General features: G+C 36.8%; 1 protein-coding gene across 2 annotated transcripts in view; it reads right to left on the bottom strand.

The window, feature by feature from the left end:
• MAEA (macrophage erythroblast attacher) overlaps positions 1 to 16,357 on the bottom strand; it is a 48,121-nt gene that overhangs the window by 3,573 nt on the left and 28,191 nt on the right. The window contains exons 3-6 of one of the 2 annotated variants that reach the window (XM_009328780.1): positions 13,580 to 13,702; positions 12,585 to 12,698; positions 10,478 to 10,554; positions 3,892 to 4,000 (exon numbers count right to left, since the gene is read on the bottom strand). In XM_009328780.1, the coding sequence (XP_009327055.1) occupies positions 3,892 to 4,000; positions 10,478 to 10,554; positions 12,585 to 12,698; positions 13,580 to 13,702 (423 nt within the window). The remainder of the gene's footprint in view (positions 1 to 3,891; positions 4,001 to 10,477; positions 10,555 to 12,584; positions 12,699 to 13,579; positions 13,703 to 16,357) is intronic. The other variant, XM_009328779.1, reaches the window with a different exon arrangement.

Below are 16,357 nucleotides of genomic sequence, written 5' to 3'. Positions count from 1 at the left end.
TATGAGGGGCGGCTGAGGGAACTGGGGTTGTTTAGCCTGGAGAAAAGGAGGCTCAGGGGAGATCTTCTTGCTCTCTACAACTCCCTGAAAGGAGGTGATAGTGAGGTGGGTGTTGGTCTCTTCTCCCAAGTAACTAGCGATAGGGTGAGAGGAAATGGCCTCAAGTTGTGCCAGGGGAGGTTTACATTGGACATGAGGAAAAATTTCTTTGCTGAAAGAGTGGTTAAACATTGGACCAGGCTGCCCAGGGAAGTGGTTGAGTCCCCATCCCTGGAAGTATTTAAAAGATGGGTAGATGAGGCACGTAGGGACATGGTTTAGTGGGCATGGTGGTGTTGGGTTGACTGTTGGACCTGATCTTAGAATCATTAAGGTTGGAAAAGACCTCTATGATTCTATGAAAATTCTTTAATATATATTGTAATGCTGTGCATTACTTAAAAAACAGGAAACAGTAGTTAAAGTAGGGATTTTTTTTCATGGAAGCAAGAACTAAATGCACAGGTGAAGGATATATTGAACCCTAAAAGTAATGCTGTGAAAGTCATGTAAGAAGTGAAGACCCTTTGAAGAGATACTTGTTATGTTATATACACAGGCAAAGACCTACTCCTTTCTTCTGCTAGCACTCCTTCTCCTTTGTATCCATAACCTGCATTTTGGTCATGAGAAGTGACAGTGTTTATTTATCTTAGAAGTAAGTTCATATGTGCATGCTACACTTTCAGGCAAGTAGCAGAAACAATAATATATTTTAGTATATTGTTTAGTTTATAAAACAGGCTTTTAAAGAAAATGAAAGACTTAGTGACAGACAATACACCGAGTAGCAGCATCAAATTCAAAGCATGTTATGCCAAAATTACTGGGCAGTGATTTTGCCATGATGTAGACACTAGTCTTTATGCTTTGCTCTGTACCACTTTGGCCCACTCTGCCTCTCCTCAGTTCCCTGTTGATTCAAGTCAAGACACTGGAGAAGGATGGACTCCAGCATTACCTTTTGTTGTAGCCTGTATCCTGGAATTCCCCCACCCCAAGATGATCAGACTGGCCTGAGAACTTTTATCCAAAGGATTTAATGGTACCATTATACTTTTTTTTTTAGTGTTTCATGTATAAATTTATCATTATCCTAAAATCACATGTTAACAGAACTATATTTCAACTAAACTTGGGAAATACCTTGTAGAACTGTAAGAGGCCAACATTTAAAGAAGTGCTAAACTGGATTTTGACAGCAGTTGTCTGAGTAAGTGTAGAATTATTTCTCCACCCCTTCTCTCTAACTAAAAACTGACTATTTGAACAGGGGGGAGAAGTAGTTTACATACAACTAGTAAATCTTAGCTGAGATTATGAAGTTGCATGTCTCCATGACACAGACAGAACAACTGTTGGACTGGAGACAGGATCAACAGAGTTTTAATAGCTCCCATTAAACTGGGAATATCTTTGGATGAGGGAGGGAAGAGATGCAGCTCACATAAACCAGTCCTGGTGTGTTTTTCTGACAAGTGTTTAGAAAGTAGAATTACTCAGAAGCTGAAAAGGGCGCAAGTGTAAGTGATGGATTTCAAGAGACTCAAAAAAGCCACCAGAAATATTAAGACGAGAGAGAAAAGGAAAAAGTCTGGCAGCAGAAACAGCTGGATCAACTGTGGACCTATGGTTGAAGAAAAACAGCACGAAAGAAGAATTCACACGAGGAAGAGGCAGAAAGATTCAGAGGCAAATCCACAGGAAAGGAAAGAATACTGGACATAAGCAGTATTTGTCCGACTTCTAAATGCTCCAAACCAACAAGCACAACTGAGGCAGAGAATCTATACAGATGGGGGCAAAAGTAAATACACATGCTTATCTTGCCCTAACTAAAGCAAGAAGCACCGTTTCTGCCACCAGACTGCATGTCTGTTTGCTCTACCACCTGCCGCATCTAAGGCCAGAATGTTCCTGGTGTTCCAGGATGAAGCTTTTGTTCTGACCTTAAGGCAATTCCTAAGATGTAACAGACAGAGCCTACAACAGATCCGTAATAAAGAGATGAAGTACTACTAATGATTAAGAAAAGCCTATGATTAAGGGCCTAGGTGATGGGACACAAAAGTAGCAGCTTACTAGATGTCCAGTTGGAATAATTCCAGCCACAGCTACACAAGCTTGTTCAAAGGCTATCAAAAGAAAATAGCTTGTTTTGCCACAACATTAAATATGTTTTCCTTAAAAGTCCTAAAAGATAGGACTACAAGCTGGAGAAAGTTCTATTCATTGGTTATAGAAGATGCTTCTTTCCTTGGATTAATAAAAAACCCAATTGATTAGAGATATTATTATCTGACAAACTTTCTCACAGATTTAAAAGTAATTTTACTTAAAGCCATTTTAAGAAGCCATTTATAGAGTCATAGAACAGTTTGGGTTGGAAGGGACCTTTAAAGGTCATCTAGTCCAACCCCCCTGCAATGAGCAGGGACACCTTCAACTAGATCACATTGCTCAGAGCCCCGTCCAGCCTGACCTGGAATGTTTCCAGGGATGGGGCATCCACCACCTCTCTGGGCAACCTGTGCCAGTGTTTCACCTCCCTCAGCGTAAAAAATTTCTTCTTCTATCTAGCCTGAATCTACCCCCCTTTAGTATTTATGCACAGAACTCCTAATCAACATATTGAAGGTATCTCCAAACAAGCATGCACTCTATGATTCTGTTAATCTAGGTAATTATTAGAGGACCCAAAACACAACTTCCATAAACTAGAATGTTTTAAGTGAAATCCATAAGAAGTATTAGGGAATTTGTTCCAATTGTGTGGTTGTAGGTGAAACAATACTAGCTTTTCTCCTTGCCCTCCCTCACCGAAACATTCTGTCCAAACTAGCCCTTAGAACAAAATACAAGATTTTTATGTCCTGCCTATATCTTTCTAACTACTAAAACAACGATAAGCTCTGTCTTACACCCAGTCTAACACATCTATCATTTATGCTCGTAACTCACATCAAACATGGAATCCAAAATACCAGGATCCTTCTAGGGCTCCAGGATTAGCAAAGAAATTCACATTAATTCTGTGGGTTGTTGGTTTGGGTTTTTTGTGTTTGCTTTGTTAAACCATTGATTTCATCAATTGTTTAAAAGACATGTTTATACTGGCATTGCCACATATTGGCTTGGCATTTCACAGGATTCTTGTCTTGCTTTGCTAGCTCAACTCTTGTCTACCTTCTGCCTCCAATGCCAAGTTAAAAAAAGTGAATTAGCACATGACCAAAGAACAAACTCAAAATCTGTAGAAACAGTAACTACCTATGAATTTTGCTTGATTGAAATTTAGATGTAGATATCACCACTAATATCCACATTAATCTGTATAATCCAAATAAATGAACACTTACTTTTAAGCATCAAAAATACTGCTTTCAGATCAATTCAAATCATCTTTCCTTTCTTCAGCCCAACCACCACAAGAACAGTAATTTGAGAAGTAGAATTAAGAACTGCTGCTAATGTACTAAGGCCACAGCCTAGTATGTTGAACAAAACTATCTCATTTTTCCTTTGTTCTTCCCCAACTTCTTTCCCTTGCTGTGTATTTGCATATCACGTTTCCAGTCCCACAGATCTTTAGTGCTGGATTTGTGGTAAGCCTAGCTCAGTGTGAATCTGGCTGTTACTACCCAACTGCAACAATACAAATGCTACCTGGATTAACGTACAGGCAAGGACTGGTTATTAAAATTAAGGACTATTATAAAGGTAGATTTTAGAAAGTAAAGTTAGAGCAACATTTGATCTTCAGATTATCAGTGCATTTTCCTGTAAGAAAAAAGAACTGCAACATGTATTTTATTATTCTGCTGTACCACGGAATTTCAAACATAACATTACCTTATAGGGGGAGATATGAGTGTCTGAAGGAAAGGCCAACATTCCCATCACTTGTCGAACCTCATCCAGCTGGCTTCCCTCAGCCTGACTGAAATGCTTTCTTGCATGTCTGAAATACAGAATTTATACCTTTATTAGATAGCCTTGTCTCTAAATCAAGTCAATTTACATAATTACATAAGATTTCAGAGAAAACCTCTAGATTCTGCTCTCAATACATGAACTCCAAAAAGTGATGCATTTAAAGGGCTTAAAAAAATAAATCCTGCAAATGTGAATGCAAAAATGACTTTAAGAACTAGCAATTTTACACTGTAATTTCTTAGAAACTAGAACTTCTTACTGTAGCATGAAGTCTTACCTCACCTACATCTAGAATGACAGATCCATGATTATTAGAAGAAATGTCTCTCCTTATGTAAGCTCAATGTATCACACTCCTTTGGCATACACTTGCAAGTGAGATAAATGCAGTCTGATAATCAGCTATTCCAAACCATTGAACATCAAGAATGTTCAAATATCTACCTTGTTTATACTGACATTTGAGAGAATGTTTACTCTTGAATAAATTTTGGGCGGCGGAGGGGGGGGCGGTATAGGCTAGAAGGCAATATCACTTTCTGTGCAGACTACAAGAAATTTTTCAGGGTAATGTAGTAGAAAACACCTTGTTAAGAGCAAATTTTTTTGCCAGGGAAATAAAAAATTAAATAGAACTGCAGTACAAGTTTTTGTACCTTAACACATACTGATTATAAGAGATAAACACAAGGCTGAAAACTTGGATATTTGAAAGCAGTGACAGAATTACCAGAAACCTAAAGCAAAAATACAAACTTTAATATTTTCCAGGAAATTAATACTAAGAAAGCAGAAAATTATTATCAGATTATAAGGATATTCAACTACTTTAAAACCCTGTATGAAAGCCTCCCCTACCTAGTCTTCCCAAGATCATCAATTCTCAAGTTGGAGTTTAAGTGTGCAGGAAAACCCTCCAGCCTTTAAACTGGATGATTAGTTCTGCATTTCTGCTAAAAGCTCCTGTTTTCAGTGGTGCACAGATGTTGCATAGTAGACTGAGTACAGAATCAGCACTATATTGGATTTCTGGCATTGCATAAGCGTAGAAAAGTCACCCCTATGCCATATTTTCTCCACAGTTTGTATTATGGGGAAGATACCGGAGTACTTCAGAGATGACTTGGTAAGTGTTTGCTCTTTTTAACTTTTAAAGAGTCTTGTTAAAATCTATTTAAAGTTACAAATTACTTTTGGGAACATACAGTATTTTCCAATTGCCCATTTCATGGATTGAATAAAAAAAATCTAGATAAGATTCCCCCCCCCCAATTCTGTGTTCCACTAAACTACACTTAGGTCATCGATACCATGAGAACAGTCTCTTTAGCAGTGTTTCAGTACTCCTACTTCCTCTCCCACCCAAACCAGGAAGCAATGGAAGTTATGTAGGACAGACTGTTTCCACCCAACTTCCTATTTTGGGTGAGCAATTCAGGAATGTAAATATGGTTCTCCAGGTGATTACTGTTATGAGAGCAGAAGTACAAAACCTGTGGCCTGAGAGAAGAGACTAGGCAGCCTGGACATACTGGAAGAAAGCTAAAATAAGTACTAGTGCACGGCTGCAGATGAAAGCAATAGCTATTTAAAAGAAAGCTTAGGCAAAGCAAAAAATTCAGACCTACCAGTCAAGCTAAATTACTGTGTGTGCATGCATGAGGGAGAAGAGAAAAAAAAATCCTCTTAAAAGAACTGATCACTGTGCATTTGTGTTCTGTGATGTTAAAACAGAAGTGGTACTTCAGTTTTGCACCAGCCATGTTAGTATTGTGGTCCTACTCCCCGTCAGGCCTTGACAATTTGCTCTTACAGACAGCATTTCAGCAATACATCCCCCTTGCTTATAGGAAGACCCCGAGCTGCAACAGGCCAACACTGGCCACACTTACTGCATGTGTTCAAGAAGAGCTAGCATCAACACTTTGTTTTGTGTACGTAAGATATATAATCACTGCGTGCATGCTAGCCATTCAAAGGAGAAGTGCTCAGCCATCCAACAATTCCATCATTTGCAAAGTACTGGACACACTGGGATGTGGTGGCCATTTTAGGTTCAGCCAGAAGGAACTAGGTTTTCTGAAGTGACCTGTTAGTCTTCATCTCCTGACTTTCCCTTCTGCCTGTGCCCCTTAAGAAAACAAGGAAGTTTTCCCACAAAGCCTGCCATGCTAATGTCTGAACTTCATCCTCTGAGTGCCAACATAGAGAAATTAAAGTGAAGCAAGTTATCCTTTAAAAGAGAAGCAAGTTCGTTAATTCACAGCACCCAAGTCTTTTTTAGATTGGGAAGCAAGAAACAGTACTATGCGAGTACTCATGAATGCACAACACTTAAATAACACCTTATTTGCCCTCATGCCATTACTCACCCCTCCCCTTTTCATTCAGCTATTTCCATCTCTTTGTGCAAACATTATGCTCTTGAAGGTATATATGAACCTTACAATGCTTATTTACGATGTTTTTACCACCATTAGCACACACTAGTCAGTATAGCTAGAGCAGGGGGCTAAATTTTTTCAAAAATTATTTTTTTAAATCATGACCAGTGGACCATCACTGAAACCACTAACTAAATTCTCATGACAGATCCAAGTAATAGGTAGAAAAAATTGTTTTTCCAAATCCTGGAACGATTCTGTAACCTCTATGGGGACAAAGTCCATCGTCTTTCGTTTGAAATAGCTGTTCCTCTAGCCCATGCAGATACAGCAGACATATTGTACTTGACAAATCCAAGAATGAAAGGATGTGTATGAAGATCGGACGATTTACAGTTTACTGTCTACTAAGGGTACATTAAGTTGTTAAAAAAGTAAATAAGCTATACAGTGTGTATGTGTATATCTACATATGCCTGAATATAAGGAATGAACAAATTTATCAGGAAGTAGCAATAACTGAACACAAACATAAGATGTTATCAAGAAATCACTTGTTCTTTCTGCTCAGTCTTTCTGACTGATGCCTGCATGCTTTTATTTTGGAGACCATTATGACTACTAGCAAAATTTATACTCAGAGTGCTCAGAAGTTTTATTATTATTTCTATACACCTGTTCAACCCCACACCCCACCCCACAATAAAAATAAAGGAACAAGCTGTGTTTATTCACCCTTATAGGAGAGAATTTTACTAAAATGAATACACTGTGGCCACTTTCTAACTCTGTGCATCATCAGCTATTTTTATTTACTCCTTTTGTCCTTTACATCCCAAGAACAAGAAGTGCCCAGGGTGTTTTGTTAAGCTTTTAGCTAAGAACTCCGTGTATCTCTAGCATCCCATAAGAGCAAAGTAGTAGAATGCTGTCAGATTTCCCAGAAAGATATTAGTGAGAGCCCTAAAAGTGTGAAATTAATATCATCAGTCATTCATTGTTACTGTAATAGGTATGAGCTTTACAAAAAAAAAACCTAAAGAGACTGTGGGAGTTAAAGGCTAATGACACTAGGCAAAAAACTTTGTGATGTAGTTAAGCTTAAGAGATTTGCTCTTTGTATTCAAGAAATAGTTTTTGTACATTCTTGAAACTGGCACTTTCAAGACTACTCTGATAAACTACCTTAGAGGAAGGTCCGTTTGTACTAATAAAAAGCTACAGAAATTCAAACTCTTTTTAATAAGATGTGTAATTTTAAAGCTCACATTAATTTTAACCTAAAGCAATATGTCACTTCAGAGGTTCGCAGCAGGCAGTAAGCAAAGCTTTCAAACTTATTTAAACACCAGCTGCATTTCAACAAAATGTCAGTTCTCTGAGTTCCACTCATACAGGAAACTACTTGGTAAACAGCCTCTTTCTCTGCTTTCTAATGGATGCCTGACCTATTTATTGCACCACGGACACAATACTGAAAGAATCCTGCTGCAGGCACTTAACAGAAGCAAGCTAATAAAAACATGAGTTCCAACAGTTTGCTAGAAGCAATAAGATTTATGCTATACCTTCCCAAAATATATTCTCTTATTCATTACATATTTATTTTGAAGCAAAGTAGAATGAGATGGTGAAAACTAACATTTTTAAGCCACATTAAGGAAAGCATTGAGATACTGAACGATGAATGTACAAAATTATCAAAACTCACCGTGTTAAAAAGGAGTGAGTTAAGATATAGGACTTCTGTAGCTCCTTTTCATTTTACAAGAAGTTATCTAGTTGAAGCAACATTGTTATGACTGGCAAGTTATAATAGCCGAGTATAAAATATATGTCAACCCTGAATTTCAATAGGTATATGGAATATACATGCTTCACCCCTAACAACATTCAATATGGATGCCTATTTGCAATGTAGATAGGAGGTGTAAGTTTTAAACCTCAGAGGCTATGATAGCACAAGTTATTCCATGCCAAGGCTGCTAGGTCCTCTTGAGGGTTGACAACTTGCAAATTTTACCAGTTCTGATGTGGAAAAGGGATCAGAGGGAAACAAATATCCAGTAACAACAATAAAATACAGAATGACCTTAACTACTTTGTCCCAGTTCTCAGCCTATCTCCTTATTTCAGCTCTATGCCTGCCTCTGGTTTCCAAGCTACATAAGGAAGCTGCAGCTCAAAGAAAATAGTTTTTAGAGCATGGACTACTCACTCCTAAGATGCATGACTGCACATTTGGCAAAGAAGCAAACTTAGCAGAGAATAAAGCTAAAGGCACAAAGGCACAGTATTCGCTGGATATAAAGAACACCATGGACTTCAGAAGACAGATAATGTAGCTGAGTGTCTTTCAGCCTTTTCATAAGTACCTGACAATTCCTTAGGATTTGAGAACTCTATCAAAGGGTAAGTGCACATATCTAAATGCTAGCATGTAGGGGTTTGGTGGTTTATTTGGTTTTTTTTTATTATTAAAATTAGCTGGAGTTTATCAGATTGCACATTTGCATTGGCTGGGACCAAAACAACGATGATTTAGATGCAAGGAGGGCAGAGTAGGAATGATATGAGTTAGCTCAAAGCAAGCACCACATTTGAATGAGATTAGAAAGAACTGGAAATAACCCTAAAACTTAAGGTAACTTTGGGGGTGGTGTTAGTATTAGACTAGCCTCTCCACATACTTGTACTACCTTTTCCTTTATTCTTGTTTTTGAACAACTAAGTCTTTCTCACCATTCTATTCAAGAAAAGTTCTGTGGTTTGCCCTGTAGAACAGTTTTTACATCTAAGACTTGGGAATGCGCTAGAACGCTTTCAGTCTGTGCTTATGATACTTTATGTGTTTTCTATAGCTCTGTGCTCCTCTGACCAAAAAGCAGCTTTGCCACAAATACAAGCCTCCTGCTGGTTTCAATTTCTGGAGTACCCAGTATGGTTTTAAAGACAGTAAGACTTGCAACTTCCTTAACATAAAACTTGTCGGAAATGTTAAGTGGCAACAGTGTTATCACCAGAATGTATCAGCAAAGCTTCAAGTCTAGCCATAAAACTTGTCATCTCTCCCTAGATTTGAATATTCTTACCAAACAGAACCTGCTGTGAGATCCTCTCTCCCTTGTCCATGTGTAAGCTCCAGTAGCTCTGCCACCTGCATCATACTTTGTGGTGCTGGCAAGATCACTGCTTATCAGAATTACCAACACATTTTATAGTCCCAGTATCAAAATACCACTCATTTCAGCAGAACTGGTTTCCTGTGTTATCCTGGAACATTATTCTAACACCTCAAATCAGGACCACTAACTTAAAAGCATAAATTGCTTCATGTACTGATAAGTATTGCCAGAAAGACTGTCTTGTGGTTGAAGTCAGGCAGTGACTTCAGGTCTCACTATTTCTGTTACGGATTCACACCACCTTGGGCAGTGTTACTTCCTTCCCAATGAACTAGTTCAAAAGAGGTAAAAATGGATATTGAGTTGGTTTCTTCATCTGGGGCCAGGGGAAGGGAGTGGGGGTAACATAACATAGCTCATTATTCTCACATACATGACAATACAGAACTCCAAATTATCTATTCAATACAAAAGGTGAACCTGGCCTAAAGCATAACTTGTAGAACAAAAAGTTTAAATGAAGACAGTAAAGCAGAAAAGAATTCAATCAAAATTGAAATGTTAAGCTTTACATGGGTGTTTCGTTAACCTCTTAGTATTTTTTGTGATTAAAACTGTAATGAGTTCCTATGAGAAGCTAGCTGTACCTCCTGAAAATTAGTTAAGGGTAAATATGTTCATTACATTGTATGCCACCAGAAAATACAATTGTTTTATAATACAGATTAATTTTCTAAACCTTGATTTTGAAGAGTAAGAAGATGCAGAGTTTCAGCAACAATATTAACTTTTTAAAAAGGTGCATCTGTGGAATGACACCTTGCCTTTAAAAAAAATTCAACCCCAGCTTAAATCCAAAGCCTGATCACAACACTAGCAAGATCCTTTACAGCAGTTGGGCTTCTGGGTGTTGCAATAATAGTCACATGTTTCTAATAAAGCATAATACCATCTTGTTCAGAAAATTAATTGGTAAGCATCCTAATTTCATACCTCACAGCATCCAGTCTCTTGTTCTGTCGAATGAGTTCAATGAACTCCTGAATCCTTAGGCTGAACTCCAGACAGCTCTGAGATTAAAGACAAGACAGGGTCTTAGATGGTGCCAAAACTGCACTGCACAGTATGTTAAGTACTACGTGTGCACAACAAAAAAAGAAAGTGTTAATAACATGCAACCTTGTTTGCTTGCTTTTAGGCATTCATGCAAAAAAAGTTGAAATGCTGACTTTACAGACAAGACATCAGCACAGAATTCCCTAAAAGCAAACAAAAACCTCCTCCTCTTGCCTCCTTCAAAACTTCAATATTTAGCAGGGATGAACTTTTTCCTAATGACTGAAAGCATCATTACCTGAGATGCAGGTGAGAGTAACAGGTGGTTTCTTTGTACTTTCTTACAATTTAAAGTAGTAGATTCAACAGAAGTTTGGGGCTATGTGATAATTTAGACAAGAGAGGTCTACCCAGAAGACTGCAAGGAAGAAACAAGTCTTTGAAAACTATTTTGAAAGTCCCCAATATTAACAGAAAACAGCACAGAGTTTAAGTTGCTGCAATCCCCTCCCTCCCTCCCTTTCTTCAAACTTCTATCCCGCTCTTCTTGTCAAACATCTAAAAGCCATGCTGGAAACAAGTCTCAAACAAGAAAACCAAGTGGCATTTACCTGTTTTTGGAAAAAGGTAAAATTTGAAGCCTAATGAAGTTGACAATGTCCCTTTAAATCAAATTCCATCACCAGTTCACAAAATCTATAAAAAAACTTTGAATATGTGGAATTAAAAAGAAAAAGATTCTCCCCCCATAAAAGAACAAGTCACTATGCTTCTTTACAGGGACTCAGTCAACTGTTTTATTACCTTAAGAAAACAACGACAACCCAAAGTCCTTTGAATCTTGAAAAGAACTGTATTCCTTGAGTTACCCTGCTCCATTTGGCAAATGGTTTTCTTCTTCCCCCATGCTTCTAATGAATAGCTGCCTTTTGTTTATTGTCCATCAGCAGAGTAATATCAAAATTCCTCAGTGACTTCAGTAGGAATTTGAGCAACTCCACATTTGTATCAGTTAGCTGCCTGGGGTGACTAATGCACACATTGCAACAATTGCTTATTTTAAGATGTGAAATGTAAGCCATTTGAACATAAAAATGATTCATTCTGTCACATGTTAAAATAGACTTGTTTAAGGAATAGAACATGAATTATTTTCCAACTATGCATTTTTCTGTACTCAAGCCCATGTTTAGCAGAGAATAAAAATTTCTTCTCTACTTTATTTGAATTTTTCAAACAGGGCTATTTTAAAATACGCTGTTATTCAAATCTACACAAAACCCTCATTTAGAATTTTAACTAAGTTCATTTCTACTAAAAAATTGATCAAGCTTTTAAACTGTTAGTGATACTAAATCCTAGGGCTTAGTACTTTGTTAAAATGTTTCAATGGCAAAAAATGCATATCCCAAAACAACCTTCAGAGTTTGGGTTTTGTTTTTATGAATCTTCAAGTAAGTTGCAAGCCAATGGCTCTATGGGTTCTGCAGACAAGTGTAACTAGAAGAAAAGTCCTAGACAATCAGATGATGCGTACATTTCAACTTTGTGTACCTTCAAACAGTTCCACGGCAGCTATTCACAAGAGTTTAGATAGCTCACATCTGTAAAGACTATAGGACTGTGTGCTTTTCCAGGCCAACATACAGTTTAATTTTTAGATCAGGCTTGCATTAAGGTGGTGGCTGGGATTTTAGAACATTATCACTGATAAGTAGCTAAGCAACCAGAAACAGAAGAAATGTTTATTTGTGTTTCAAAAAGAAGCATGGTGATTTCTCTTCTTCCAACTCTGATCTCTCACAGCCTAAGCTTTGGTTTTTGGTTAAAAAAAAAAAAAGTAGGGCTTGCAGAAATAGATTTTTTTTGTTGTTGTTGTTTTCCAAAAAGAGGGATGGGGAAGATTTTTCCTTATTTATTGTTTGTTGAAGATTGGTGATGAAAGAGTAAGATATTCAGATTTTATTTCTTATATTACTTAACATATTAAGATTACATAAGGGGGATTTTTTAGCAGTATAATTATGCAATAGCGTTTACATACCAATTCTGGTTTTCCTTTAATGGTTTCCATAACAAGATCATCATTTTCTTTAGAGTAATCACTGGCCGATTTACTTTTGCGTCCCATCTTCGGTTCATTCTCATTTTGGCGCCCCTGAGTGACAGAGAACGTCACTCTTTGCTTATCATTAAGTGCACTCAAACATTTTTGGTTAAAGAAAGCGCTTAGTTTAAAAAATAAGACACAAACATCTTTGAGGGAGGCAGGGATTTTGGTTAATATCAGTTAAAAACAGATTTCTGCAAGCCCTATAAAAGATTACAGCATGTTTTGAAATGCAGAATTTAAGAGACAAGGACATTTAAACCAACTGCATAGGAACAAGTATACAGCATGTTCAGGTCATGGTATTCAATGGCTAGAAAAAGACTTACTGTGTTTATTACTTGATTAGACTCAGCTTTTGTTTTTGAAAAACCATTTCAACAGTAGTTTCTCACAGAAAGTTAGTTCGTTACTCAAGTTTTGTTTTCTTACAAACAACACTTAAAAAATACTAAGACAAAAATCTGTATGAAATTTCTCTCGGTGTTAAGCCTGAGGACATAGGTTTACCCATTAGTCTCACTCTTAAGATACCTTCATATATAAACTGAGTTATATTCTCAGCAGGATGCAGAGAGTTATAAATGTAAGTTCACATGCATCAAGGGACTACATATTTCTGCATTTAGATGTTTTAAATCACACTAAAACCAACTGAGTATTATTATTTTATTTGAGCATAATTTGTTGAGACAACACTTGCATCCGTAAGATGACCTATCACTCAGTTTCAGGTTTGGCATTTGCACAAGCTAGTTTAGCTCCAACTACCTACACCTTCTTAAAAGAAGAGTTTTGTACTTACTGTCCTTACTTTTATACAAGGCCTCATTCAAGACCTATAATTTAAACCAAATTGACCACATGAAATATCCAAGTAGTTTAGAAAACAAATTTAAGCAAAACATGAACACGTTACATTTTCATACCTTCATTTTTCTGAGCCTGGATTTGTTATCATGACACCAAGCCAAGCAAGTCATAGTCTCTTGTCTTTCCAATGACTCTTCCACTTCTTTAGCAGTCAAAAACATCTCAATATTTACCAAGTCCTTCAAAAACAAAAAGAAAACCAGGTCTTGTTAAATTGTACTGATACTTTATACAGCAATCCGCTCTTCAACAGAACTGGAATACAGAGATACAAAAGATCTTGTTCTAGAGACATCTGGTTTTCAGGATAGTTCTTTACAAAAAGACATTACAGTACATTTTAAAGACTGCATTTCCATACACCGAGATATTCTGATAGTGTGATAGTGTCAATGTTTTTTTGAGTCTACTTATACAACAGAACTAGAAAAAAGAAGAGTAAAGATTAAACCTAGGAGCTTTGCACAGGAAGTGACCAGATCCCATGATCACTTCGGTGCAGTTCACACTTACAGGAGTACTTGGTTTCCTCAAAACTTGGCCTACTATGTCAATTGGACCATGACAGTGTCATAACATTTGCTAAAGTGAGCAAGAACTACATAAGAGAAGAGAATCTAAATCTACTTTACCTAGCCATCTATAACTATTGAGTTTTAAGCAAAGTCCTACAATGGTCTGAAGTCTCCAATATATTTTCTCTCACTTGCTTAACGTTGTACGCTCTAGACCTTCAATTGCTTACAACAGTTCTGCCTACAACATCCGACACTGAGGTGATAAAACAAAGTTACTATATCAAAAAACAGTTAGGCAACGGATGGGCCAAAAGATTCCTCAAGTGCTTATCACAAGCAGATATTTTTGAAGAAAAAGCAGCAATCTAGTACCAAATTTGCCCAGAGCAAACCTGTAATAGGCCTATGCTACTTTTTAATTTCCAGCAGCTTTACACATTCATACCAATCAAGGCAAACGCAACTGAATACAATTTAAGATCTAGTAGGGTAAAGAATTTTTTCCCCCATACATTTCTGATGAAAACAAGACTTAGGTAGATGTTCCTAGACAACATGAACTGGATCCATTCTGAATTGACACCGCCAGAAGTTATTTTGGAGCTGCATAAATATGTCATGCTGTGACAGTTCCTACTTTGCTGAAGAAAAAACACTGTGGGAAACCGTAACTCAATACACAAACAGAAATCCCATACTGAAGTATCTGATTAATACGCACTTTAATTTTGAACAAGTTCATTTTTACGTAGACTTCACAGCAAAATGCTGAAAATTATACAACTGAAATGCTGAATATCACAAATATTACAGTAGCTCTAACAAACAAAACCACTCTGAGAAATAGATGGCATTTTCATCTGTTAGAACAGCTGAATATACTTAGTCTTAGAATTTATACCTCCTTGAGACAAAGATGAAAAATATAAGTAGCATCAGGCATATCACATCCACATCTTGCATCTCATTAGCCAATTTTTCCTTATAAATACAAGAAGTCTAATAGTATTGGAAAAATGGACCAGATCATGCTAGGTTTGTCAGAAGGGTTCTTTAAAAAAATGTAAACAGGCCACCTGTATTTCTAAAGTGCAGCACAAGTTGCAGCTTTTACTAAAGCTTTCTCTTATGACTTGAATGTGAGTTTAAAAACAAAATATTAAGGATAGCTGACATGCAACTACATTTTATAGATTGTATGATCATAGCAACAAAACCATCAAAAGAATAAAGGCCCTCATGCAGCTCTAGTAGTATCAAAACCAGGTAAGTCAGACTGAGTCAGAGCTAAAGCAGTTACAAGTTTATAAAACAAAATTAATAACGGACTTTCACTGACTCTTCCCATCCCCTTAGGATTAAAAAAAAGTTAATCTATTTTATCAATGTGTTGGCAAATGGACTGAAAGAATGCCAACCTATTCCACAACAGGATTTTTTTTTTTTTTAAAGGTTTCCTACAAGAACATGACAGTAATCTTCCTTTCTGGTAGTCTGAAGTTTTTCTAATGATATTCTCAAGTGGGAAAAAAGAACTGCATTATTCCCCTGTGAGTGATGAAGTGATGACATAAAAACCTCTTGCCCATGTAACTCATCTGTGTAAGTAATTTGACATATAATGCAACCATATTCATTATCTTGCCTGCATATTTTTCCACACAGCTGCTGAATGGAAAGACAATTCGAGTTAAATAATAACATCTCCATACATGTCCTCAAGCTTATTTGAGCTATGTGTCCTCTTAATGAAGAGCATTTGCTTTTACGCCAAATTAAAACAAAAGCATTTTCTTATACATTAAAAAAAGGACTGGATATGCTAGGCAGACAACAAATCACTGGTTTCATCTCATTTGTTAGCTCTTTATAGTTTAAGCTTCATCACGAAAAAAAATTTTTTTAAAGAAGCATAAGGGCAGCATTTGTTTTAAGTCAATGAGCTGGTAAGAAAATCCCGACTATATGCATTTATCAGTCAGGTGTTAGTGCAGTAACCCTCAATTATGAGCAAAAAGATTGTAGTTGCTGCTGAGGCAGACAAAACTCTTAAATAAAGAGAGAATTCCTACATTCCTTTTGCAAATTTAAAATAAAAAAAGGTTCTATTTGGTACAGAAATGCTAATTAGATTCATGGTTGCCAAAAGAAGTCAAAGCTTGGCAGCCGTCTATTAAATAGACGGTATGTATCCAGAAAACAGAGGAGAACATTTTTAATTAAGAGTTTCTTTCAGAACTAACAATCACATTTAAATTGCGCCAATAAATAGGATTTTCTTCTCTGCTGACTAGATAGAAAGTTAGGGAATGATAT

The sequence above is a fragment of the Pygoscelis adeliae genome, unplaced genomic scaffold (genome assembly GCF_000699105.1).
Source record: "Pygoscelis adeliae isolate BGI_AS28 unplaced genomic scaffold, ASM69910v1 Scaffold66, whole genome shotgun sequence".
Lineage (NCBI taxonomy): Eukaryota > Metazoa > Chordata > Aves > Sphenisciformes > Spheniscidae > Pygoscelis > Pygoscelis adeliae.
The sequence above is the reverse complement of the archived record's forward strand: the minus strand, read 5'-3'. Positions and strand labels throughout refer to the sequence as shown.